At 46.7% G+C, this 26,271-nt stretch overlaps 1 protein-coding gene across 50 annotated transcripts; it reads right to left on the bottom strand.

The window, feature by feature from the left end:
• Positions 1-76: 76 nt before the first annotated feature.
• Positions 77-25,312, bottom strand: RSPH10B (radial spoke head 10 homolog B). Of its 50 annotated transcripts, none has more exons than XR_014072219.1 (21): positions 25,237-25,312; positions 23,259-23,611; positions 21,408-21,483; positions 19,222-19,290; positions 17,330-17,503; positions 17,041-17,126; positions 16,297-16,417; positions 14,874-15,050; positions 13,715-13,874; positions 12,963-13,084; positions 10,532-10,721; positions 8,449-8,563; positions 7,171-7,250; positions 6,922-7,070; positions 6,282-6,389; positions 5,219-5,362; positions 4,496-4,621; positions 3,061-3,154; positions 1,420-1,631; positions 569-945; positions 77-475 (listed from the first exon to the last, which is right to left on the bottom strand). XR_014072219.1 is itself a non-coding variant. In XM_081552800.1 (20 exons), the coding sequence occupies exons 2-20, from the start codon at positions 23,513-23,515 to the stop codon at positions 307-309; spliced, it is 2,616 nt and encodes an 871-aa protein (XP_081408926.1). In that variant the 5' UTR covers positions 23,516-23,611; positions 25,164-25,312; the 3' UTR covers positions 77-306. The 50 variants fall into 50 exon arrangements, 34 of the variants coding, with proteins under 34 accessions (XP_081408926.1, XP_081408930.1, XP_081408923.1 ...); XR_014072208.1 differs by having other exon boundaries at positions 1,420-1,618; XR_014072217.1 differs by having other exon boundaries at positions 25,261-25,312.
• Positions 25,313-26,271: the final 959 nt, after the last annotated feature.

Here is a 26,271-nt window from a genome sequence, read left to right as displayed (position 1 = left end):
TTTTCTTGTAGGTTTTATCAGATTCTAAGCTTAATCACCAGTGCTATATTTAAAAAAAAAACATAATACACGCTCATTCAGTACCCTCGTGTGTATTTTCATTCAGCTCAGCTGTCAAAATATAGGCATTTCGGTGATCCAACCACATAAGAAACCCTCAACCCAGTGCGCCCAAACCCCAGTTTTCAAGAAAACAGACAAGGTGTGAAACAGGCAATTTTATCGGTGAGGAAATTTACCGTCTTTGGTTCTAACCTCCTTTCACACCTGCCTGTTCTTGTGGCTCATTTACAAACAAGGAGATGTCTACTTTTTCTTTTTCTTGCTTGTGATGGTTTTGCTGGACACCACTGTGTCCTCTTTCGGGGGGCTTGGTGTGAAATTCGAGGAGGGGGCGTCCACCGGTTCCTTGATCACGGTGATGTCTACCTCATAGTCTTGTCTTCTGGCCTCTTCCTCTCTCAAGCTGTTTAGCCTAACAAGAAGCAAACACAAGAAAGTATCTTTTTTTTCTTTGAAATTTCAAAACCAGTTTTTACGCTCTCGTGTGGTGTAAAGTAGTCCATACCTGGATCTCAACAGGGTTGGTCATCACTTTGCCCGAAATAAAAAGTCATGCCATCGACATCTCATCAGTTCAGACTTTTCACACATCTTAGGTGACTTGTGAAGTACTTGTCTCTGTAGCAACTTAGCTAGTAAGCGGCCTTTTTAAAATCCTGCTGTAGCTGTTAGTTCCTAAGTCTAATGCTCTCCACAGGCCAGCGGGCTCGTGATGCCCTTCACAGATGAGCATCTGCACTCGAGACTGACCTGGCTGTGGAGCTGAGCCTGGACAGTGTGGCCATTCCTGCATGCTCACCACGCCCCAACCACTGTTCTCAATCGTTCAGAAACACGTGCCCGCTCAGTCCTCACAGCAGTCCAGCGAGGTGTCACCTCCACCTTTCAGGGGCAGAAACAGGGACAGACCTTGCCCAAGGTCCCCCAGGTGTAATAAGTGCTGGGGCTGGGATTTGAACCGGGGTGGTCTGGATCTGTGTCACGCTGTGTCCCTGTGGATGCCTGGGGACAAGGGCGTCATCGCTACCTTAGCCAGCCAGGACAGAACAGGCAGCCACGGGTTCCCGGCCCCACACGAGGGCATGCCGCTCTTTGGAAGTTGTAGACTCTTGTGGTTTTGTGTGGTTTTTAATCAGTGGCACATGGGATCTAGCTCCCTGACCAAGGATCGAACCCAGGCCCCCTGTGTTGGGAGTGAGAAGTCTTAGCCACTGGACCACCAGGAAAGTCCCTGACATCATTGCCTTTTAATGAAAGTGTCTGGTCCTGAAGCGCGGGGTGGCCGCAGAGGACAGGAAAGAAATGACCAAGGGCCCAGGAGGGAGGGAGTCAGTCGAGAGGTTTTTACCGAGTTACCTTGCTTCCAGCTCCTCGTTTTCCTTCTTCCTCTGAAGGGCCGTTGCTTCATTCTGTAGCCTGTTTTCCTTTACTTTCTCCTTGAGGGTTTCTTCATGCTTGTGTGCTTGGAAGAGAGTGGTCACAAAAAAGACGTACATATTACTGATCCATGTGTTGAATTTTTCCTTTTGTTCATCCTTGGATTTTTCTTTTTTCCCTGGAAGAAAGGGCTGATTGAAATGAGCATTGATACAGTCTTGCAGTATCAAGGGAGGAGTGTGCCTCCCCGTTCCGGTTCTGTCACTACCTGTGGTGGGCTGAGTGTCCTTGTTCCCCCATAAGGGTGACGCTGTGCTCCTCATGGGCTTGTGGGCATTAAGGGAACTGCAAAATGCTTCAGGGACCCCCCAAAACAAGGCTGGCATCAGCTGACCCCAACTATCATGGTCAATACTTCCTTCAGGTCTCCTGCTACTTATTTATTTTTTTAAAAAACTATTTCAGTTTTCTAAAATTAAAATCTTAAAACATTCTCATATTTTCAGAGAAAGGAAAAAAAACTTGGCTTTTGACTACACTGTCTTTAAAGGCAGTTTTAAGAAAGAAAAAAAAAACTTTAAAGGATTTTACCTCTGAAGTGAGTAAGAAGGTAGGTAAAATTACTGACTTGGTAAGGAATATAGCTTCATGTCTACTAAGGCAGCAGACACCCAATCGGGAATGTGTTTTAAATAGTTGATTCCAGGAGGATAATGCTTTAGATAGTTCTGTAATATCAGTAAGACTGGGGATCTGTCAAGACGGCATTTGTTGTTTGATTGTGTCTATTTCTTGGGCTCTTGTGGCAGGGATGGGAGGGGACGATGGGCACAGGTCCTGTGGAAATGCAGGGTTCTGTGACCACCCCAGCCTCCACCCCAGGAGCCACCGTGAAGGGCCCAGAGCGGAAGACATGGGGAGAGCCTTGATGCCAGTGCCAGAGTTTACAAGGGCGAAGAGATACGAAAACACGTCCACAAAGGCTGCACACCAGTGTTCACAGCGGCATTCTTTATGACAGCCAGAGCTGGAAACCACCCGAGTGTCCGTCAACTGACAAGTAGATAAAAATGTGGTAGAGCCGCACAATGGAATACTAACACACGCCACCACGTGAATGAATCCCAAGACAACAGTGAGTGAAAGAAAGAAGAAAGTGAAGTCGCTCAGTCGTGTCTGACTCTGCGACCCCATGGACTGTAGCCCACCAGGCTCCTCCATCCATGGGATTCTCCAGGCAAGAGTACTGGAGTGGGTTGCTATTTCCTCCTCCAGGGGATCTTCCTGTACCCGGGTCTCCCATGTTGTGGGCAGATGCTTTACCCTCTGTGCCACCAGGGAAGCCCGTGAGTGAAAGAAGCAGGCGTAAAAGATGTATGATTCCGTTTATATGAGGGGTCCAGAAAAGGCAAATCCGTGGAGAGAGCGAGTTGTGGGCATCAGGCGGCCCAGAGGCGCCCCCCGCACTCCAGGCGTCTCTCCCACACCCACCTCCACCCCGTGGCCAGCTCCCTGTGTGTGCTTCCCATGGCGGTGACATGGCGGTACCTTTTTATAACTGTGATGGCATTTATAAGCAACAGCTTGCTAGTACCAAAGTTGTAGAATTAAAATACTCACCACTTTGAGATAAAAGGAAGGTCAGCCCTTTTCCTGCAGATTTAAAATTCACTTTGGAAGTTTTTCCGTCACTTAGAGATTTCTTGATTTGGGGCTTTTACATAAAAAAAAAATTAAATTTAAAAAAGAAATCATAAAGCAAAATATGACTTCTGCATCATTATCGACTAACACTAATTTTCTATGTTGTAAATAATTAGAAAAGTATTCATGAGGCTGATATCCTTATGCTAGTTTGACTTTTTAACCTGCATAAAATTTGACTTTTTAACCTGTATATCTGTCCTATTGAGGAAATGAAGAACAGAGTTATTGTGTCCACTGGAAGGCTCCTCCCCCAAGAAACCAGACTGGACACTCTACCCTGGGTCTGTGGAGAATATTTATTAACCGTCTCTCGGTGGCCGTGATCACCTCACACATGCTGTACACACCCACATCTCTGCCGCCAGTAGATCTCGCCCTTGAACCCCAGACTGTCTCCAGCTGCCCGTTGCCATCACCACTTGGATGTCTCCTCAGGCACCTGACATTAGCATGTGTCCAAACTCAGCTCCTTAGGTTTTCCCCCAAAACTCCTCCCCCCTCCAATGCTAGTCCTCCCCTTCATGATAAACGGCAGCTCTATCCTTTCAGTTCTTCAGGCCAAAAAAATCTTTGAATCCTCCCTGCCTTCTCTTTCCCTCTCAAAGTCCACAGCACTCAGAACAGCGGCAGATAATCCCAAGCGCTTCCTCATGGGTTTGTCATCAGCTCAGCACTGAGGACAGGGGACCGACTGACCGCCCTGCGCGCGGGCCTCCGTCTCTCTCCACCGGGTGCCCCTGGCCGGGCGCTGCCTCACTCGGTGCATCTTCCTGGGCCGCCCCGACGTGGCTGCACCTGCTGCCACCCTTCCTGCCCAACCACCCAGATGCACTCCTGCCTTAGAGCCTCCACGCAGGACAGACTCCCTCCGCTGATCGCCAGCTGTGCTCAGGGATCACTTCCTCCCAGGACCCTCCCTCCCACCCACCCCGTCACTCAGCCTCCACTGCCCAGCCCGCTTCTCATCACATCCCCGACATACACCCTGGAGTGGAACTGCCCCAGCTCCGCTAGTTAGGAGCTCTGTGACACTGGGCAAGCTACTCTACCTCTCTGTGCCTTAGCTCCCTCCTAGAGCTGATGGCAGCACCTACAGGTCATCTGGGCATTAAATGAGCAGGACCCTGGCAAGTGCATGGCACTGGCTAAGCACCCCACAGGCGTCCCCTCTTCCTGTCTCTGTGTCACCACGTCCCTCTCTTCCCCAGAATGTGAAGCCCACGAGAGGACAGGCTTCCTGCTCCTGCCAGATCCCTGGCCCCAGAGGCACCCTGACCACACAGCCAGTGTGTGCCCACAGCGGATACCGCAGCCTTGGCTGTCTTCCCGGTTACCTGTCAATACACACCTCTGACTTCCTTATCTTGCTGATGTCGAGCAGGACTCCCAACTTGCTTGAAGATGACTTGGTGCTGTCCAACTGAACGTCAGACTCCTGGCTTGTTACTGCACTTGGACTCCTGTTCTGGGTGTTCTGATCAATGACAGACACACAAGAGGGCTTCTGGTTTCCATGGAGATGCACAGGACTTTAATGCAGTATAACTGATTTACGATAAACGACACATAAAGCGCACCGTGATGATAAGTACGGACCTGTCTGTACCTGTGACCCCGTCACCAAGGACAGTGGACGTGCCCATCGCTCCAGAGGCTGTAAGCCTCGTGGTCCAGCCAGTGCTCCCTGCCCCCAGGGTGTCAGCAGGCACTCTGACACTTGTGACGGAGCTCCTCTAGCATGGCTAGGAGTCTGCTTCCTGGGTCAAGACCAGGAAATACATTTCCCCTAACTTACAAAATAAATAATGTAAGAGACCTTCCCCGGTGGTCCAGTGGCTAAGACTGAGCTCCCAATATAGGAGACCTGGGTTCGATCCCTGACTGGGGAACTAGATCCCACATGCTGCAACAGCCAAATAAATAAATAATTTTTTTTTTTAATAAATACTTTAAGACTTCACTAGTTATTTCCTGAAGGGTTACAAAACCCCAAGATAGTTCTGATGATGGTTTAACCATTCCAGAATAAAGCCCTTCCTTACTCTGTCAATTCTAAGATATTATCTGTTACCTGAGCTGTCACGGGGTAAGTGCTTCCAGCTTTGTTAACAGACAGGTCACCGTTTGGGAAATCTGAACAGAGTTTAGTTGCTTGCTCAGGAACAGAGATGAGGGCGAAGCTCAATAGAGCTTCAAAGAATTCCAGGAAAACCAGCTGCAGTATAAGAAAATATAAAGGGGTCTTATTCAATCCTCACACAACTCGAGGTGGGCCAACGGCTCTTCTGGGTGTTTTTCTCTGTTCTCCAGGAAACGCCACCTTGTTCAGCACTCGGGTGCCACAGGGGCACAGCAGTCTGCAGTAAAAACTACAGCCTTTAAGAGATCTATGAGGATGCATGTTCTCTCCCGAGGTCTCTTAAGTCACTTTTCTATTTGATGCGAACATGTTGCTGTGTATTCCGTCATTGAGGACTGTCACTCTAAGAAGTATTTCCTCTTTTCCTGAACGAGAGAAGCGGCACCAGTGACAGCTGACACTGGAATGGCTAAGAGACACTGAGACGGGGTGACCGTGCTCTGTACGGAAGGAGCACAAGAACTGGTGAGGGGTAGATTGGGAAAGGAAGACTGTTGTGGTTTGAACTGTGCCTCCTTGGGAAAGGAGTTGGGAGTCCTAAGCCCCAATATCCTCAGATTTACAGATAATCGAGCTAAACTGAGGCCGCTAGGGTGGGCCCCAGTTCAACATGGCAGCTGTCCTCATAAGAAGAGGGAGGCTGGGGCCCCGAGACAGGCACAGAGAGAGATGACCACGATGAGCCAAGGAGAGGGGCCTGGAGCCGACCCTTCGCCACAGCCCGCAGCAGGAACCAGGGCCACCAGCACCTTGCTGATGCTAGCCTTCAGAACTACGGGCAAGAAATGGCTGACATAAGCCAAAAAAGAAAGGAGGGGGAGGGGTGTAGCGAGTACAAACGTTCGGAGGCAGGAGTCTGGTAGGTGTGACTCGGTGGTCAGACCTGGACTCAGAGAGGTGGCCGTGCTGGAGACAGAATCTTGGTCATTGGTACCTCAGGCAGAACAAACAGCCTGAATTGGATCTGGGCCGTTCGTGACACCTCTTTACAAACCTCAAGTTCAAAGTTACTGTCGATTCCATCATACATGGAAGGGTTATCCTCTGCTATGACCTCCACAAACTTGGTTGCTGTCAATTCTTTATTTATCATCTTAAAGCTCTGTAAAAGAAACAGCCAATCAAACCATAATGGCTGCTAACTACAAACAGCTGTATATACATATATGTACTTTTTAAAATGTCACAGTCCTGCTGAAAACGAGGGTGAGGGAAAAATGCATGTAGGCAGGGCCCTCCCTCCACACCGACCCTTCCCTCCACACTCTATCCTAAGAATGGGGAAAGCCGGGTTCACGTCCCCCAAGCACGAGGAGTTAGGAGAACTCCTCCCTTGGACACCTGAACATCCAGGAGAAGAGGTCTATGGACAGTGGGCTGAGGGGGTGTGAGAGGGGAGCAGGGGCGGTTTCCTGGCTCGCTTACTCCACAGTGAAACCCAGTCCTGGACCGGTGCTGCTCATCCACAGAGCTTCCCATCAGCCTTAGCATGCCACAGTCCTACCTGTGGGTGGACAGCCCAGGTGCACCACTCACTTGTTCCTTGCACATCACAGCTAGACTATTTTCCCTTTCCTAAATTAAAATCAAAAATGGCTACAAACAGAAAGCCACGATCCACCGTGAGTGGTTACCCTCAACATCCAGAGGAAGTGCCTCGTGTTCATGGCGAGCTCGTGGGGAGGGGCCGCATTCGGTCTGCAGTGCACCGTGTAGATCTCCCAGCACTTGTCCACGTAAGTCATTGAATAGAGGGTCCGCTGGGCCTCACAGAATAAACGGCCTGAAGACGGAGTGGAAACACCAACACTCAAAAAGATGATTACAGAACTCGATGTTGGAAACAATTAAGGTCCACATACTCCTACCGGTTCTGTCTTTACCTTTCACACGGCAGGCGTTTGGGAGAATGTTTTCATTCATCAGTTTTTTAAAACACAGAAAGAGCGATGGGCTTCGGTCTCTGCAGTTAAAAAGACACCATCGTCACTCCTCCCCCCAGGAAATGGAACTTAATCCCCCCTCCTGGAGTGCCGGGTGGACCTCGTCACCGGCTTCTCTAATAAGTAGGCCAAGCACAGAAAGGGGAAAGCAGCAAGTCTGCACTAGGGGACCCGGCTGATAGCACTTCGTCACGTGGCCACGGGTAACATCGCCAGTGATGAGACAGACGGATGTCATGTACCCGATATGGCGGTATTCTTCCCCCAAACCCATAACCTCAGGGTGATGACAGAAGAACATCAGCAAAGCAAAATCGAGGGATATTTCACAAAATTACTGATCAATACTTTTCCAAAGTGTCAAAGTCATAACAGACAAAAAAAAAAAACTATCACAGTGGTAGGGGACTAAAGAGCCACGTCAATGGAAAACACCCTCATACTGGGAAAGACTAAAGACGAGGAGAAGGGGGCAGCAGAGGATGAGATGGTCGGACAGCATCACCGACTCAATGGACCTGAGTTTGAGCAAACTCCGGGAGATAGTGGAGGACAGGGAAACCTGGCGAGCTGCCGTCCTCGGGGCCACAGAGAGCTGGACACGACTTGGTGACTGAACAACAACAACAGCAAAGGAGATATGACAACAAAACAAAGGGCGGGATCCCGCGTTCGGTCTCAGGACAGACAAGTGAAAGACTCAGGAAGTCCTAATAAACTCTGAAATTTACTTAATCAAATGGTAGCAATGTTAATTCCTTCATTTTAAGAAGCGCACCGTGATTCTGTAAGACACAATCATTTAGGGAAGCAGGATGCAGAGTATAAACCAATTCTCTGTGTTAACTTGGCCACACTCTTGAAAGTCCACAATTATTTGGAAATCGAAGGTTTTTATAGAAAAAAAAAGATACAGTATCAATTTTGTCTGAGAAAGACAGGAAATTCTAAGGAAGAGTTGGTAGTGACTATTTCTGAGTAAAAAACTTGAGAGCTGTTTGCACAACCGAAACGTGACCACAACAGAAGGGTTTTCAAAATTTTTAATTTTGCTTCTCATAGTCTGGGTGGCTAATGTTTGTAAGAAACTTTTGTTTCTAATCCTTCAAGAGTACGAAAAATAATCATGAATATCAAAGAAAAGAGAACAATATTATGACAGTCGTGACGGTTCGCTCAGCCCTCATCCTATCACAGGGGTCCAGAAGGAGAACTTACTGGTATTCTTTGTGATGAATGTGGTAAGCCAGCTGCAGGAGGTAATTCAAAAATGTCCTCAAAAGTAATGTTGTAAATGGAGAGTGAATTTCTTCCACTGGTATGTCGTTATTGGCTAAAATAAGAAAATTGGAGAGGATGTGATGGCTGAGAGGGTCAAGAATCCACCTGCCCATGCAGGAGACACAGGAGATGTGGATTCAATCCCTGAGTCAGGAAGACCCCCTGGAGGAGGAAAACAGCAACCCGCTGCAGTATTTTTGCCTGGAGAATCCCTTGGACAGAGGAGCCTGGTGGGCTACAGTCCAAAGGGTTGCAAAGGGTCAGACACAACTGAGCGACTAAGCACACTAGTGTTTTCTAGAAACGTCTCTCTTACTTGCTCCCAGTACACAACTCAAAGAACTGAATACCACGGGGTACTTTTTTCTAGAAACGTCTCTCTTACTTGCTCCCAGTACACAACTCAAAGAACTGAATACCACGGGGTACTTTTTTCTAGAAACGTCTCTCTTATTTGCTCCCAGTACACAACTCAAAGAACTGAATACCACGGGGTACTTTTTTCTAGAAACGTCTCTCTCATTTGCTCCCAGTACACAACTCAAAGAACTGAATACCACGGGGTACTTTTTTCTAGAAACGTCTCTCTTACTTGCTCCCAGTACACAACTCAAAGAACTCAATACCACGGGGTACTTTTTTCTAGAAACGTCTCTCTTACTTGCTCCCAGTACACAACTCAAAGAACTGAATACCACGGGGTACTTTTTTTCCTAGAAAATACTCTGGACAGCATATAAGCATTCACCGAAAAATTAAGTTCCACATGAAAGATCTCTATCTGTTACTTTACAAGAAACTAACAAGATACCTTGTCCTGGTGTTTGTCAGAGTGGTTTGAGTCACAGTCTGGTTAATACTGCTAATTTTTAATGGGTTTGAAGTATGTTTCATAAACTAAAATTTGCAGCAAATAGTTGATACACACACAAAGAACACCAGGTGAGCAAATGCCATTGGTAAACGCCGCTCATAGATTTGCTTGATGCACATGTATTAGTCGCTCAAACGTGTCCAACTCTTTGTGACCCCATGGACTGTAGCCCTGCAGGCTCCTCTGTCTATGGGATTTCCCAGGCAGGAATACTCGAGTGGGTTGCCATTTCCTCCTCCAGGGGATCTTCCCAACCTAGGGAACAGACCTGGGTGTCCCGCATTGCAAGCAGATTCTTGACCATCTGAGCCACCGGGGTTGATATTTGCTCTATCCAGTAGGTAATTTGAGACCTCTGAGCCTGCCTCCCACAGTTCAGCTGTAGGGATTAAAACCTTCAAAACTGTTAATTTTACTGCACGAACTTTTTAACCTGAACTCAAGCCCAACCTAAAATTACCTAAAGCCTTTTCTAGGCTATTCCAAGCCCTCCCTGATCTTCTCTGCTTCTGACCTTACAATTTGGTGGTGTTTTGTTTTGTTTTATAAAAACTATAGATCAGAGGTAGCATACACTGTATAGGAGAGCATACTCTGTCACAGAGATATTTAATAATGAGTCACTGAGGCTTGATGGGTTTTCAAGGAAATGGTCCGGGGATTGGTGGGTACTAACATGGTAAAGGACATTACCATATATGTCCTATATGCTATCTGTATAGGTAGCATACTCTGTAAAGAGCCAGATGGTAAATATTTTAGGCTTTCTGGGCCAGAGAGTCTGTGCCATAACCACTCAGATCCGGTTTTGCAGGGCAAGAGCAACCACAGACAAGACATCAACAAGTGAACATGGCTATGTTCCAATAAAACTTTATTTACAAGAACACAAAGTGGGCTGGATTTTGCCCATGGACCCACTTTGCTGACCCTGCTATGGATGGTCTTCGACTACTGCTGTTACTTCAGTAGATTCTCTCTTCAGTTGCATTTTAAGTACCTTGGGAACAAGCCCACAGGTTGCTTTCTGGAACACCTCTCCAGACATGTGCCTTCCTCGCTCCCTCAACATTTGCTAGCTGGTTTCAAGGTGCTGAGATGTTATACGACCCTTTAGACCAGACAGGAAGGACCTGGAATACTCACCACCGAGCACCCTGTCCATATCAGCAAGGGTTATGTTATGGTGATGGAACTTGCAGTCTTTGAGAAACCTCCAGAAGTGAAGTTTTGTCATCAGAAAGGTGTTATCCAGGGAGCGGTCACAGCCCAGGCTGCTGTAAAAGTTGTAGATTCTTCTTAATTCCGTAATGTTTCTTAAGATAGCATATTCTATCTGAAAAGAGAAAACCACATAAATCTTCAACTGACCTGATAAGAACAAAGGTAAAAGAAAACTAGCTTTCTAAATTAAATGAGGTCACACATGCAGTAGCATTCACCTCTTACCACTGTAAGAGCTCAGGGAATGTTATAGTCTCCCTAATCATTCCAAAGTCAATAAAATGCAATTTCTGAATGGGAATAGGAAGACATGCTGTTATCTTGACAGTGGAATTACTTTCCTACTACTCTGTCCTATTCTGTCCTGTTTCATCCCATCTCCATGGCAGCAATAAAAGTCTCTTGTCTACAGATCAATGGCTCAGTGGTAAAGAATCCGCCTGCCAATGCAAGAGACGTGGGTTTGATCCCTGGGTCAGGAAGATGCCCCTGGAGGAGGAAATGGCAACCCACTCCAGTATTCTTGCCTGGAGAATCCCAGGGACAGAGGAGCCTGGCAAGCTACAGTCCATGGGGTTGCAAAGAGTCAGATACAACTGAGCAACTGAGTGCGTGCACACACACACACAGAGACATCAATATCCCTCATGGACACAGGCACAAAATCCTCAACAAAATAGCAATCCAGGGACCTCCCTAGTGGTCCACAGTGGTTAGGACTCCTTCACCTGCCAAGGTCAGGGGTTCAATCCCTGGTCAGGGAACCAAGATCCTGCAAGCCACATGGCCAAAAATATAAAGATGTTTTTTAAATTAGCAAACTGAAGGTAGCAATATATAAAAAACAATAATACATTAACACCAAGTGGGGCTTATCTGGTGATGGCAAGGCTGGTTCAATATGTAAAAACTCAATCAGTGTAGTTCATTCTACCACAAAATCATATCAATACATTTGGCAAAAATTTTTAATATCCATTCATGAAAAATACCCTCAGCAAATTAGGCATAGAAAGGAACTCCTTAATCCTTACCCTGACAAACAGCAGACAGAAAAACATACCACTAACATCCCACGTAACACTGGAAGCCTGAAATAGGTGACAGTCACACTCACTGCTTTACTCACTAGCCTCTCTGTCCCCATTCACCGTCTATCATTTTCCCCAGGCCCTCAGTGGCCTTATGCTGCCCCCAGACTCCTCAGACCCACAAAACTGCAGCCTACACAGTGTCCTGTTTCTCCAAACCTTGTGTCCCATGCGTCACCCTCCAAAATAAAAAAAAAAATCAGAAAATGTGAAGAATGGAATTTGGGGTCCCTATGGAGACAGGGAAGTCCCAGCTGGGCGGCCCCATCAGGCCTGTGTCACTCTCAGCATCAACTCCTGCCTTTTAAAATTCCCTTCAATTGGATAAACAAGTGGAGTTGGCCCTACTGAAAACACTGCTCCAGAGAAGGACGCGGAATTTTCTTCAGGAAGCTTAAAATCTAGTAGAGATCACAAGACACACATACAGTAAGGAGGCCTCCTTACAGAACAGAGCCAGGGAGGGACAAGAGTTGGATTCAAGGACGAAGCTGCCTGGAGGGCCTGTGCCTGAACTGAGCTCTGGAGAATTGAAGAGTGGGCCGGACTTCACAGTCCACGATCCTCAGGTGTAAACAGCTGGTTGGGATTGGACACATGCTCACGAAATGAGGTCCAGCTACACATAATTTTTTCTCTAAGTATTTCGACACTGTGAACAATTTCTAAGGGTCTGAAGTTCTTTTGAATCCCAGCAGCCTATGACAACACACAGCAAAACGAATGTCCTCCAGAGTGAGGTGACCACAGCCTTGGCCTTCAGACCAAGCCAGGGGGACAGGGGGGTTGACTGACCCTTGGAAAAAAAAGTGAAAGTGTTAGTCGCTCAGTTGTGTCCAACTCTTTGTGACTCTATGGACTGTAGCCCGCCAGGCTCCTCTGTCCACGGGATTCTCCAGGCAAGAATACTGGAGCAGGTTGCCACTATCCATCTGTAGGGGATCTTCCCAACCCTGGAATCGAACCCAGGTCTCCTGCATTGCAGGCAAATTTTTTACCACCTGAGCCACCAGGGAAGTTCTGGGTAATTCACTGGGTCCTTCCATCCGAACTTCCTTTTTCTCAGGAAGCCGGCTCACTCACATGGGATCCTGGAAAATTAAACCAGAGGATATTTAAGCCAAGTGACTCCCAGGTGTATAAAAGATACTTGATATAGAACAGTAGTCATCAACAGTATCTTCCCAGGGCTATGGAGAGTCTGCTAAGATTTAAGCCTAAAATATATATATATATATATTTCTAACAAAGAAGGTTTTTACCTGCTTCTTTTCTTCTGACTGGTCTTTCTCAGGGTACATTTTCAGCAATAAACTGAGATCCAGCTCGATGCTCAAGCCTAACAGGGAATTACTTTCACTGCCATCAAGCTTTCTCATGATTTCTAGCAAATGAAGGCAAATACAAGGGATAATTGTGAAAAGCAACATTAAAATGTTTCACATGTAACATAAAAAAGATTTTCTGCAAAAGTGTGACACAAGAGTATTCAAAAACCTACAAGAAGGCTGTTGTGGGGACTTCCCTGGTGGTCCAGCGGCTAAGACTCTGCACTCCCAAAGCAGGGGGCCGGGGTGTGACCCCTGGTCAGGGAATTAGATCCCATATGTCCCAATTTAACAAAAGATTCTGCATTTGTAACTAAGACCCCTCACAACCAAATAAATAAATCTTTAAAATATATATATATATTTAAAAAAGACAGCAGCTGCTCACAGCAAACTTGTGTTTTCTTCTGAAATATTAGGTACATTTTTTTATATCAGTGATAAAGAATCTGCCTGCAATGCAAGAGACCAGGGTTCGAACCCTGGTTCGGGGAAGATTCCCTGAAGAAGGGAATGGCAACCCACTCCAGTATTCTGGCCTGGAGAATTCCACGGACAGAGGAACCTGGCAGGCTATAGCCCATGGGTTCACCAGGAGTCGGGCACGAGTGAGCGACTAACACTTTAAGTTTGATGCAATATCACCACATCAGTTTGCCTCTAGCTGGCAAGTGGACACTCCCTACCAGCACTGGCGGAGGACTTGCACCCCTGGGACCTGAGGGCGCACTCTGAAGTCAAGTCCGGGTAGCTCATCACTTCCCCTTCCAGATTCGGAAACTCCGCTATGTGATCCTTGGAAAATGGGCCATCATACACACGCCCATTCTTGAAGGTTAATCGGCCCTGCAGAGAGAAAGACAGTTTTTTGCAGCTTAGTGAAAGATTTTTAGAAAACCATTGGTAAATTTACATCAATATCTTTTCAACAGTTCGGAGGCTTTCATTTGTTAAGATCTGCACTTAGTTCACATACAGACAGGCTCATAGCATCTCAAGTCACCATGTAGACTCCTCTCTTCCAATCCCCCTTTCCTCTCCTCTCTCTGTATCTCCCCCACAACCTCTCCACAACCCTGAGCACTCCTAGGTCACAGAATGTGGCTTATTAAATAACGACCAGCAGAGGTGCCTATCATAGAAAGGGGACTCATCTTGATATTTGTCGAACCCAGGCCAATAGTTGGTCTGACTCAGAGGTGGGCAAATGCAGCTTAGTGAACCTAAAGACATGTGTGGAAAATTTCTGCAAAAAGAGTTTCTTCTTTCCTTCCACTTAGTGGGGTATGTAGGTGAGAAGCCTGGAACCACAGCAGCCATCTTGCAGTCATGAGGGAGGCACAGCATAAAAATGAAGCTGACAGGATAGGAGAGACATGGATGGATGGAAGAGAAAGATTTAAGCTAGATTTTCTGTTACTTGCAACCAAAACCACCCTAACACACATATATACACATACCACAGGCTAATTAAATAACCTCTAAATATACAGGAAATTGATGACATGTTAGAAATTATTCCCTGGTGGTGTAGATGGTAAAGAATCTGCCTGCAATGCAGAAGACCCAGGTTCAATCCCTGGGTTGGGAAGATCCTCTGGAGAAAGGAATGGCTACCCACTCCATTATTCTTGCCTGGAGAACTCCATGGATAGAGGAGCCTGGTAGCCTACAGTCCATGGGATCGCAAAGACTTGGACATGACTGAGTGACTAACACACTCACACAATCATCTTAACAAGTTGGTAAGTTGCCTATGCAAAATGGCTAATGCAGTTTACTAAGTAGAGAATGTCTTGCCTTTACATAATCTTTAAGATGTAACCTTCACGGGTCTGTACTTACCATGCCGTGTTTTTTATTGGAGACCCATTCTCCTTCATACATGGCTCCGCTGGCATAGTAGAACTTTCCATGGCCATGGCGGTATCCATTCACAAACTCGCCTACGTATTCATTTCTCAAAGGATACTGGGAGTAGGGGATTCTCTTTAGAAACCATGTGTATGTGCCAAGGCCATTCTGAAAAGAAGGCAAATTTCCATGAGAAATAGTCAAAACATTTCCTCTTTTTACCTGAATCAATTTAAGTAAGGTAAGAATCAAATACAGGGACTCATTTGAAGGGGCGAAAAGCATGGACACTGGAGTCGTACAGACTCAGTCCTCACCAGGGTCATGGGACTGATGAACTTACCAATCAAAGAACCTAACTTGTGTGCGAGACCTTTACAGAAAACTAAATGTTAATAAAACAGCACTTTTTAAAAGGCTGATTTAACTATAGAAAGAATGGAATAATAATGCCATTGCAGCAACACAGATGGACCTAGAGATGATAGGACCTGGACTGAAGTCAGAAAGAAAAAGACAAATACTTATGATATAGATCATATGTGCAATCTCAGAAACAACACAAATGAACGTATCTACAAAACAGACTCACAGAACAGATTTGTGGTTGCCAAGGGAAAGAGGGAGTAGGGGAGGGAAAGACTGGGAGTTTGGGATTAGCAAATGCCAACTATTACATATAGAATGAATAGACAATAACTTTCCACTGTAGTGCACAGGGAACTATGTTCAGTAATCAGTGATAAACCATAATGGAAAAGAATATGAAAAAGAATATATATACATAGATAACTGAATCACCACGCTATCCAGCAGCAATTAGCACAAAACTGTCAATCGACTATACTTCAGTAATTTTTTTTTTCAAAAAGGCTGATTTAGGGACTTCCCTGGCCATCCAGTGGTTAATACTCTGCACTTCCATTGCAGGGAGTATGGGTTCAGACCCTGCTCAGCAAGCTAAGATCCCATATGCCGTGTGGCATGGCCAAAAATTAGAAAAAAGAAAAGAAAACTGAAAAATTTTAAAAGGCTGATTTAGTCGAGTAATCATCACGGGAGTTTCTAAATTTAACACTGCCTGAATTTCAGATTGCCACACAATACCCAACAAACAATTCCTGGGCTGAGATTCAGCAGAGCATCTACCTGCGGGTTGCTGCTATTGTTGCAGGGTCGCTCAGTTGTGTCTGACTCTTTGCGACCCCATGGACTGTAGCCCGCCAGGCTCCTCTGTACGTCGGAATTCCTAGGCAAGAATACTGGAGCGGGTTGTCATTTCCTTCTCCAGGTTATCTTTCTGGCCCTGGGATCGAACTCCCGTCTCCTGCATTGCAGGCGGATTCTTCACTGCTGAGCCACCAGGGAAGCCCCGCCTCTGGGTATGTTCTGCCAAGACCAGCTGGCACAGTACCTGGACCCCGTGCTCCCACTGCCCGGTGTACTCCTCGTTAGTCGTCAGCCACCTCATCCTCCCTTCCCCATGGCGCGTGTTGTTCTCCCACTGACCCTCGTATATGTTGCCGGACTTGTAACTAGGACCACAAACCAAACAATTAAAACCAGTTATCTCATGTTCATTTACCTTTAAGGACTTTATCTGAAACTTTCTCCCCAAACGCCTTTGAAGAAATCCAACGCTTGTGCCCATACAATCTTCCCTGTATTTACATTCAGTGGATAGGCACGAGGTTTGCCAAAGCAATTCTCCCAGTGGTGGGGGTTGTGGAGGGTGCGTGGGGGGAGAATAGATCACTGTATATAAAACCTTTTGATCATTTAATTATCTGACAAAGTGGGTAAGAATAGGGTTTCTGTTTTTTTAATCTTTTAAAAACGATTCCCTATACTATTACGGTTAATATTTTGGTTAATATTAAAACTAAAATATTTAATTAAAATAATTAAAACCAAAATATTGGTTAACATTTTGCCCCAGATATTTTATTTCTTTGCCCCCAAATATTTTAATCCTTAAAATATTTGGCTCCATCAACTGAATCTAAATATTCCCCCTGCTTATACAGCAAATGTATTCTCTGTAAGTTCTGCACCTCATCTTTAAATAGCCTCAGGGCAAAGCTATCTGGGCCCACAAATGCTCTTCGTTAGCACCTGAAACTTGGCGGGGGCGGGGGAGGAGGCCGCGGATACCTACCATCTTATCCCCCAGCCCTTTCTGATGTTGTGTACCCAGTCTCCTTCATACCAAGAGGTGCCCTCTTGATTATAATAAATGGAGCCCTAGAACAAGGAATACCATTAAAAAAAAAATCAAACCTCATAAAACTGGTTTTTTAAAAAGGTAAAGATAAAAACATATGATTTTAGGGCATCTAAAGGATGTAGATGTCATCCTTACGACAGCTTCGGTAAGACATAAAATCGGGGTCACGGTTCTGGTTTGTGATTGAGGGTGTGGGCAAGCGTGTGGCTGCCTCGCCCACCTTTCCGTGTCTCTTGCCATGGCACCAGTGGCCGACGTAGGACACGGGCTGCGTGCTGCACCTGAACATGCCGAATCCGTGCCTCATGCCGTTGACCACTTCTCCTTCATAGGTGCTGCCATCTGGCCACGTGAAGACGCCGTGGTTCATGGGGATGTTCTTCACAAAGTCGCCCTGTGGCAACATGGCTATCAGAGCAGCAGAAAGAAGCCAGTGGGGAGATCCCTCACCTCGTGGGCTGCTGGGGACGCGGAGACCACGCCGGTCTCTCCTCCCAAGGTAACAGCTGAATACCCCCAGAGCCCCCAGCCCCCTCCTCCCGTCCCCACACAGCCCATCCTCCCTTACCAGGTCCCTGCACCGAACAGAAGCCCAGGCGGAGTGAACGCCGGGAAGGCCGTGTGCCGACAGAGCTCCAGGAAGCCATCAGGGGACACGGTACAGGGGTGCCTCCCAAGCCTGGCCTTGGCAACTCTGGACTCTGCAACCCGCCTCAACAGAGGCTACTTCATTGGTTCCCAGGAGATGTTGACCACTAGCTAGGCTCAGTGATCACTGGTGGAAACCCTAACACTCTGCAGACACGTCAGCCAACCGCCTGCCCTGGGGGCACCTTCCAGATAATCCCCTGTGGTTGGGGCCCCGGATGGGTGCACAGCACGAGGTCCTGCACACCTCAGGCCGGAGGCTTTGGGTTCTTCTCCAGGAACGTGAGCCTCTGGAAGTGAGATCCCACCAGACGTCCCAGGAGGCCAGGGACCTTCGTGAAGACGCGTCTGAGAGCAGGAACCCTGCCCGTAAAGCCTCCTGACTGGGCTGGTATGTGTATTGGAGGGGGCAATGTCTACAAGAATCAGGCCCACCTGACCTTCCAGAGATGATAAATGAGCCAGAGGCCAGGCCAGGCGGCAGGGTTTGGGGGAAAGACGGGTTTCCTGGGAAAGCCTGGCCTGAAATGGCAGCTGGCACCCAATCCTCTGGCCACCCTGGACCTCAGATGTTCTCTTCTCTCCATGACGGTGAAGGTGGACGCCCTCCCCTCGCTCTGCCCCAGCCCTGTCTCCCACTCCCACCTGGCTGTTTGAATATGTGCATTATGTCCTCCATTTTAAATACTTTCATTACAACTTATAAACACCATTGCGTTAGCAGCTTTGCAACTGTGATTTTCAGAGCGGTGTTTCAGGCCCACCCATACTATGCAGACACCGATCTAAAAATACATATTCCCCTCAGCCCAGCAAGATGGGATAAGTTAAACCCATATCCGGAACATAAGTAGCCAGTAAAAATCGAATGATCTCAGTCAATGGATATGATTTGATCTCTAGAAAAATAAAGAGGCAGAAGAGAGGGTATAATGAACTATCTCTGGGACTTCCCTGGTGGCCTAATAGCTAAGACTCTGAGTTCCAAATGCAGGGGGCCGGGGTTCGATCCCTGGTCAGGGAACTAGATCCCAAAGGCCGCAACTAAGACCTGGCACAGCCAAATAAATAAAATAAGTAAGTAAATAAAGTACCTCTGTTTATAAAAAGGTGGGAGAGGCTGAAGAATATCTCTAGAATACACAAACAAAACTGGAAACTGTTGACAGTTTACAGAGGGGCCCCTAGAGTAAAGATTACTTGTCACCTCCGTTCTTGGGTCTGTGGATTTTTTTAATCCATGTGCTGAGCAATTTTTACGAAACTAGCTTTTTTTTTCTCCTGGCTGCCTCATGCAGCAGGCCAGATCTTAGTTCCCCGACAAAGGATCGAACCCAGGTCCCCTGCAGTGGAACTGCAGAGTCCTAACCACTGGACCACCCAGGGAAGACCCTGACACTAGCTGGGAACCTTCCCATTAAATTGCATAGTTAGTTTAGAACTGCAACATATTATACGCTTTACCTCGTATTTCAATCCATCAGCCCAGATGTAAGTCCCCTGTCCGTGCATGAGTCCTTCAGAGAACATGCCCTTCAAAACAGAACAACAAAGCCTTAGGCCCAATCTTGATTTCATACAACTGCTACCCAGGGATTCAGCTCTTAAAAGGGAACCATGTTCCACAAAATGCTGGTCCAGCATTCAGCTGGGAGCTGGCACCGCACTGGCGTCCGTCTGGTTCTAAAAAGGATCTCAGGAGTCCAGAAAAACCCAGGTCCCTAAAACTGACACCAGGCGGTGCTAAGCAGTTGTTAAACTGAGCTCTGAAACCAGCCTTCCTCTCCTAACTAAGCTGTTGGAAAACGACCATTCAAAAGAACTCACATACTTTGGGCTTTACATTTCAAACTTTAAAGGTTTTTTTGAAAATTATTTAGACCAGATGTCCTTGGTCGCTCAGTCGTGTCCAACTCTTTGCAACCCCATGGACTGTAGACCGCCAGGCTCCTCTGCCCATGGAATTTTCCAGGCAAGAATACTGGAATGGGTTGCCATTTCCTTCTCCAGGGGATCGTCTTAACCCCGGGATCGAACCCGAGTCTCTTGTGTCTCCTGCATTGGCAGGTGGATTCTTAACCACTGAGCCATCTGGCAAGCTCCATCTAGACTAGAAGGAACTGATTAAAACCATCATCTGGGTATTAAGAATGATGACATTTGTCAGTGTCACATTTTGTTTTCTCTTATTGGAAATTGTAAGTATGTATCCCAAAGGCCAGATGGGACATTTTAATGAATACTATTCAACCAGAATAAATGGCTTTTTTTTCTTGGCTTCACTCCCTGGCTCATGGGATCTTAGTTCCTCAAGCAGAGGCTGAACCTGGTCCCTTAGTAGTAAAATTGTCTTAGTAGTGGAGTCCTAACCACTAGATGGGCAGGGAATTCCCATAAATGGCATTTGTAAGAGTTTTTACTACACAGGACAATAAACATGTTAAGGGGAAAAATCAGGGTATTGAAACCCATGCCTTTTGACCTCAACTACAAAAAAATCTGTTCTCCTATAAGCACATATTTCTTAGATAATCTCAATGAATGAATGAATACCTCCACTGTAGCCTCATGGATACACACGCACAAAAAAAAAACCCCAAAATACCCCCAAAGTATCTAACAATTGTGGCATAGTTCTGAATGTTAAATCAGAGCACTGTGCAATAATTAGAATAATAATTATGGAAGAGGGAATGGGGAGTTAGTGTTCAATGGGGACAGAGATTCAGCTTGGGAAGATGAAAAAATTATGGAGACAATGGCTGCACAAGAATGTGAATAGACTTAACATTACGGAAGTGAAAGTCGCTCAGTCGCTCAGTCACGTCGACTCTTTGTAACCCCTCTTGGAATTCTCCACGCCAGAATACTGGAGTGGGTCACCGTTCTCTTCCCCAGGGGATCTTCCCAACCCAGGGATTGAACCCAGGTCTCCTGCACTGCAAGCGGATTCTTTACCAGCTGCCCACCAGGGAAGAATACTGGAGAGGATAGCCTATCCTTTCTCCAGCGGATCTTCCTGACCCAGGAATGGAACCAGGGTCTCCTGCATTGCAAGCAGATTCTTTACCAACTGAGCTATCAGGGAAGCCCAACATTACTGAAATTTGCACTAAAAAATAGTAAATATTTTTTCTTAAATTGTAAATTTAATGTACATTTTACCACAAACTTTTAACTTATGAAAAGCATACATCAATACAGCAATGTAGTCCTAAGTAAAAAAAAAGATTCAAGATGTTATCTACAAAATCAATATGCCCATGTGAAAATACTGATTCATCCCTTCAGGAAATAAAAGGGACGCAGAAAACTGAAACAATTTATGGCAAAAGGATGCTGGGATTTTAATTTTACTCATTGTTATTTACTTTAGTGACCTTAATGTTGTTTATACAATAAATAAAAATCAAGAAAAGGAAAAACAAATCTAAAATTGGGAAAAGGAAAAAAAAATCTAAAACAATTATTTCAATTGTACTGAGTCATGTTTTTGCCTTAAAATATGTACTCGGAGTTCACAATAAAATCAGCATTAAGTATTTCCAATTCCTTCTGGAATTGGAATCAGAGGACGTTTCTGAAGACGCAAATCTAAGATGATCACCCCACACTGTCTGCCTTGCCCAGTCCCAAAACGTGTAACTCACCTGGTAGGTACAGCCTCCTTGGAAGATGGCAAACCCTTCTCCCTCATACAGTCCACGGACTTTTTCCCCTTCATAGCTGCAATGAAGTAAAGCTCAAGGCAGTGAATCAGGTGAGGAAACCCCAGTGACTGGGGGTTAAAATACAGAAGGAATATCAGTGAAGACGTGCAAATGATATCTCACACTCCCTCAACAAGCATCACACCCAGCCCCCAGGACCACTGTGTGCCTGCCCCTTTCTAAGTACTGGGGCTTGGGCTGTGAACAAGTTCCTGCCCTCAGAAGTTTAAGGTTCAAAGAGGAGAGACAGACAATAAAAAGGAACAAATGAACAAGATAATTCCAGATCACATCCAAGTTTTGTGAAAGAAATGATCGGGGAATGTGCCCCTGAATGAGGAGGAGGTTACCTGGTAACAAAGAACCTTGAGAAGAGGACCCCCGGGAGGAGGGAACTGCAGGTGCAATGGCTCTGAGGCAGGAAAGAGCCCGCCGTCTCAAGCTCAGCCGCGTGGCTGGACCACACTGAGGAGGGGAGTGATGGGAGGGAGACCAGGGGAGGCAGAAGCTGGGTGGGCAGGCAGCTGGGCTGAGATAAAGACTTGCCATCAAGTACAAAGCTCTAGAAGGAATCATGAGAAGGTTTTAAGAACTGGGTTGGACAGGACCAGATTTACATCTTAAAAAGATCACCCTGGCTGTTTCAGAGAACAGACTGGAGGGGAGAGTGAGCTGCCAGGAGGGAGCAGTGGGCGGGGAGAGAGATGAAAGGAATATTCCGGATAGTTTCCCATCTGGGGTGTGAAAACATTCTGGAAATGGACAGTGGGGATGGCTGCATAACGTGGAGAGTGTACTTAATGCCTCTGATTTGCACGTAAAAGAATTTAAAATATGTATATTTCACTATGATAATTTTAAAACTTTTTTTTTTTTTAAGATATATTCTGGACACAGAACCAATAGGGCTTGCTGATGTGCTGGCTTTGGGCAAGGGAGGTGCCAAGAACAGTGCCCAGATTTTTAGTTACCAACTGATAACGTGTGACATTATCACCTTGCTCACCTCCAGGCTCTGAGGTGAGTGAGGTGGAAAACAAATGGACCTGTGACAGCCATGACCACAGTGGGCGTATCCAAGAATCCGGAGACGAGTAAACATTAGAAAACCTACGATGAGGAGATTAGTTCTACGACTTCAGGCCTGGATGTAGGGAAACGGTGATGCCCTAAGAGAAACAGGGACCAAGGGATGAACCCACAGCTGGGAGAGAAACAGCAGTATCCAGAGAAAGCTTCTAAGGTGCGAATGCTCATTTATTTCCCCTCATTAAGAACCTGAGGCTCAGAAAGGTTCGGCAATGGGGCTGACATCCTAGAGCTAAGACTCAAATCCTGATTGCGGTATTTCAAGTCCTGCAGTCTTTGCTTTGGGAAACAAGTCCAGTGGATGATGTCTGGTAGGGCATTAAAAACCTGAACCAAAAACTTGCGGAGACAGAATGGTGCTAAAGGCATAGATGTTTACAGTCATCTAGGGAGATGGAAGTAAAGCTATAATAAGAGATCATCCACAGACAGCGAACAGACAGCATGCAAGTTGGAGACAAGGGAATGTGGAAGAAGCAGCTCCTTAAATCACCTTTCAAGAAAAAAGAAAAGTCAAGACTCCTTTGGTGGTCCAGTGGCTAAGACTCCATAAGGGCTCCCAGTGCAGGGGACCCGGGTTCAGTCCCTGGTCAGGGAACTAGACCCCACTTGCCACAACTAAGATCCCACGTGCTGCAACCAAGACCCCACACAGCCAAATAAGTAAATAAATAAATATTTAAAAGAAAGAAAAAAAATCACCTTTCTACTATGAGTTTGGTCAGAACGGGCTCTTCATACTGGGTGGTATCTTCATGCGGCAGGTTGTCGCTTTTGACCTCTCTCTTGACCCCCGGGTCCTTGAGCTGCATGTCCGGTGGTGGCGCAGCACTCGGGGACACGTCTTGCCTAGTGGCGTTACCATCTTGTTTGGCAAACTCTGGATAATCGGAGGGAGACGAGGGAGAACGGGCAGACTTGTCCCCTTTTTTATCCACTTTTTTCTTTTCTTTCACCATGGCCTTTAGAAGACCTAAGGTTCACTTTATTTAGATAAGTATCCAGTGACTCCTTCAGTTGAAAGCTGTGCGTTTCAAGGTGTAGGGGAGTTTTATCTGAAAAATAAAACTTATGTCTCTGAATACTTGAGGGTTTCACTCATAGTTACAATTTAAGTCTTTTTTTTTTTTTTTTAGTTCTACCAGTTTATTGCTACCAACCCATCTCCCTCCACCCTCATGCACGCATGCTCAGTCATGTAACCCCATGGACTGCAGCCCACCAGGCTCCTCTGTCCATGGACTTTTCCAGGCAAGAATACTGGAGTGGGTTGCCATTTCCTTCTCTAACAATTTAAGTCTTTTTAAAAAGTTATTTATATTCATGTATTTGGCTGAGCCGGGTCTTAGTTGAGGCATATGGGATCCAGTTCCCCCACCAGGGATGGAACCTGAGCCCCTGGCATTGGGAGCAAAGAGTCCTAGTCACTGGACCACCAGGAAAGCCCCTTACAATTTTAGTTTTACAAGCCCAATGTCATTATCATTCTCTTCCTACAGCCTGAAGCCCAATGTCATTATCATTCTTTTCCTACAGCCTGAAAAATTAATTACAAGGATCAAGTATCACCAGGTTATAAAATACAATTTCAATATTGCATTGTCCTAAGATTTTTTAAATTGGAACCACCATCTATCATTTCTTTTCAAATAGTGTTCCAGTGAGAAGGGCAACCCTTTGTGGGAAAAAATATCAACCTAACCTCTAAAATCTTACCTACCACCAGTTCATGCTGTAAAAGCCCATATCTGTACATCCCCCTGGCAAAGTGCTCAGGAGCTGAACACAGGCTCCTGCATTGTCCCCTTCCCAAACTGTCCTTCTGATTCAGATGTCAAACAGGAATAATAGTAACTTGTCTGCTTATAAGGATTAAATGAGACGATGCACAAAACCAGTTATTCTGTCACTTTCCTATTTTCAAACTTGAAGCCATCGGCCACCTACTCCCTGGGACAGCATGACAATAGATTGAGGCCTCCTATGTCAGACAAGAAACCTTGTGTTAATCATTTGCCCAAGGTCCCAGATCTAAAGGGCAGGGCTCCAAAGCCATAGTATTCGTGGCCCCCCCAAAACTTGGCCCCACTGAAGACATCCCAGTACATCAAGAAGGAGGCAGAGGTGAGTCCCAAAAGGCAAGGCAAGACCCCTCTTCCTGTGCCTGCCGGGGGCAGTGGCCACCCCACGCCCTCTGCCTGCCTGGCATCCTCTGGCCACCTGATTTCCGCTCACTCCCCCTCACCCCCCAGGCTCTGCTGTCACCAACACGGTCCTGCTCCCCTCTTCCTTCAAAACCCCATCACTCTTTTCAGCCCTGCACCCCCACCTCAGGACTGTCAGCGAAGCAAGCCGCCGAGGCTTCTAAACTCGTCTTTACTACAGGCTTTCCGCTCCTCCATCACCGAAGTCTGAACTACTAATAAAGCAAACTTACTTTCTTGTGGCCTGTTTCTTACCAACTTTTGTGTATCGTCTGCTCTCCCTGAGTTGAGGCTGTATTACGGACCGTTTACTTTCCTTAGCACGAGAGGGGCACGCATTCTCTGGGCCCAGGCTACCAGTTCGGTCCTGTCCCTTCCTCCGCCCTCCCCACCCACCGCGCACCTGCTCGGGTCCTCGGAGGCCGAGAAAGAGCCGAACCCGGCGGGCGGCGCAGACAGGGCCGCACGCCTGGGACCCCGGGATCCCCGAGGTCACTCACCTCGGTGGAGACCCAGAGAGGATCCGGCCGGGACGGAGACAGCACGGTGTCCGGCGTCCTCACCCTGGACGGTCTCCAGGCAACCGCGGGCCCCGCCCCGCCCGGATCTTAAAGGGGCCGCGGCAAGTGCTTTGCCCTTAAGAGCAGGTAGCAATCTGGAACTCAACTACCTGTGTTTTCCCTCCCCCGGGCTCTCTCAGCCTGTATCTTCACCTTAACACAAGACTAACTCAGGAACTCAGGTGTTACTTTTGCATTACTGCCATAAACAAGTTACCCCAAACTTACTGGCTTAAAGCAAAACAGATTTATCATCTCACAGTTTCGGGGAGTCCACAAGGAATTGGTTCCTTTGGCAGCTCCAGGGACAAAATCTTCAGGTTTCTAGAAGCCACTTTCCTCCAGCTTCGAAATCAGCAGCTTTTCTCTCTCTGGCACAGCTGGGGAAAGTTCTCCATTTTTTAGAAGACCTGGGCTAGACTGAGCCACACAACCAACCCAGGGCACGCTCCCCCTGCCCCATCCCACCACCCTTACACCTGCAGAGCCCCTTTGGCCACCTAGAGCAAGTATTCGGGGGTTCTGGGATTAGCACACGGGGCCTCTGGGGAAGGCCTCCCTCCCCCTCGAACCCCAATTTGCAGAATTCTTGTAAATATTAAATGAGGTCTTTCAGGTCCACCAGCATAGCGCTTACACGAGTAACAATAAGTATTACTTGACTGTCTCCTCACACCTAAGGACTTCTAAGTCTGTAAATGGAAGGAAGCCCGCTGTCTAGGCAGAAAGGTGGAGAGCAGGGTTAGGGTGGGAGGTCCACATTGGGTATCGTCCACCGACCATCATTTGGACCCTGCAGAAGGCATGCTTACTTGCATTTCGGGCAGAGTTCAAATGGGACGAGATTCTACGAAAAACTGACAACAGACGAGGGATTCTCCCTCCAGTACAGTCAGTAGCTAGAGCATCTTGCAGTCCACACTCCAAGGAAATCAAATCACAGCATCAAAG

Source organism: Giraffa tippelskirchi, chromosome 13 (genome assembly GCF_054371585.1).
Source record: "Giraffa tippelskirchi isolate mGirTip1 chromosome 13, T2T-mGirTip1v1.2.pri, whole genome shotgun sequence".
Classification (NCBI taxonomy): Eukaryota; Metazoa; Chordata; class Mammalia; order Artiodactyla; family Giraffidae; genus Giraffa; species Giraffa tippelskirchi.
The sequence above is the reverse complement of the archived record's forward strand: the minus strand, read 5'-3'. Positions and strand labels throughout refer to the sequence as shown.

Excerpts from the sequence above, each read along its gene's own strand:
- RSPH10B (XM_081552800.1), bottom strand. The coding sequence starts at position 23,515 with ATGGTGAAAGAAAAGAAAAAAGTGGATAAAAAAGGGGACAAGTCTGCC. Across the intron at positions 3,155-4,495 it reads GCAAGATAAGGAAGTCAGAG|CCCCAAATCAAGAAATCTCT; the intron begins GTGTGTATTGAC and ends TTTATGTAAAAG. Across the intron at positions 1,619-3,060 it reads CTTCCTTTTATCTCAAAGTG|GGAAAAAAGAAAAATCCAAG; the intron begins GTGAGTATTTTA and ends CCTTTCTTCCAG.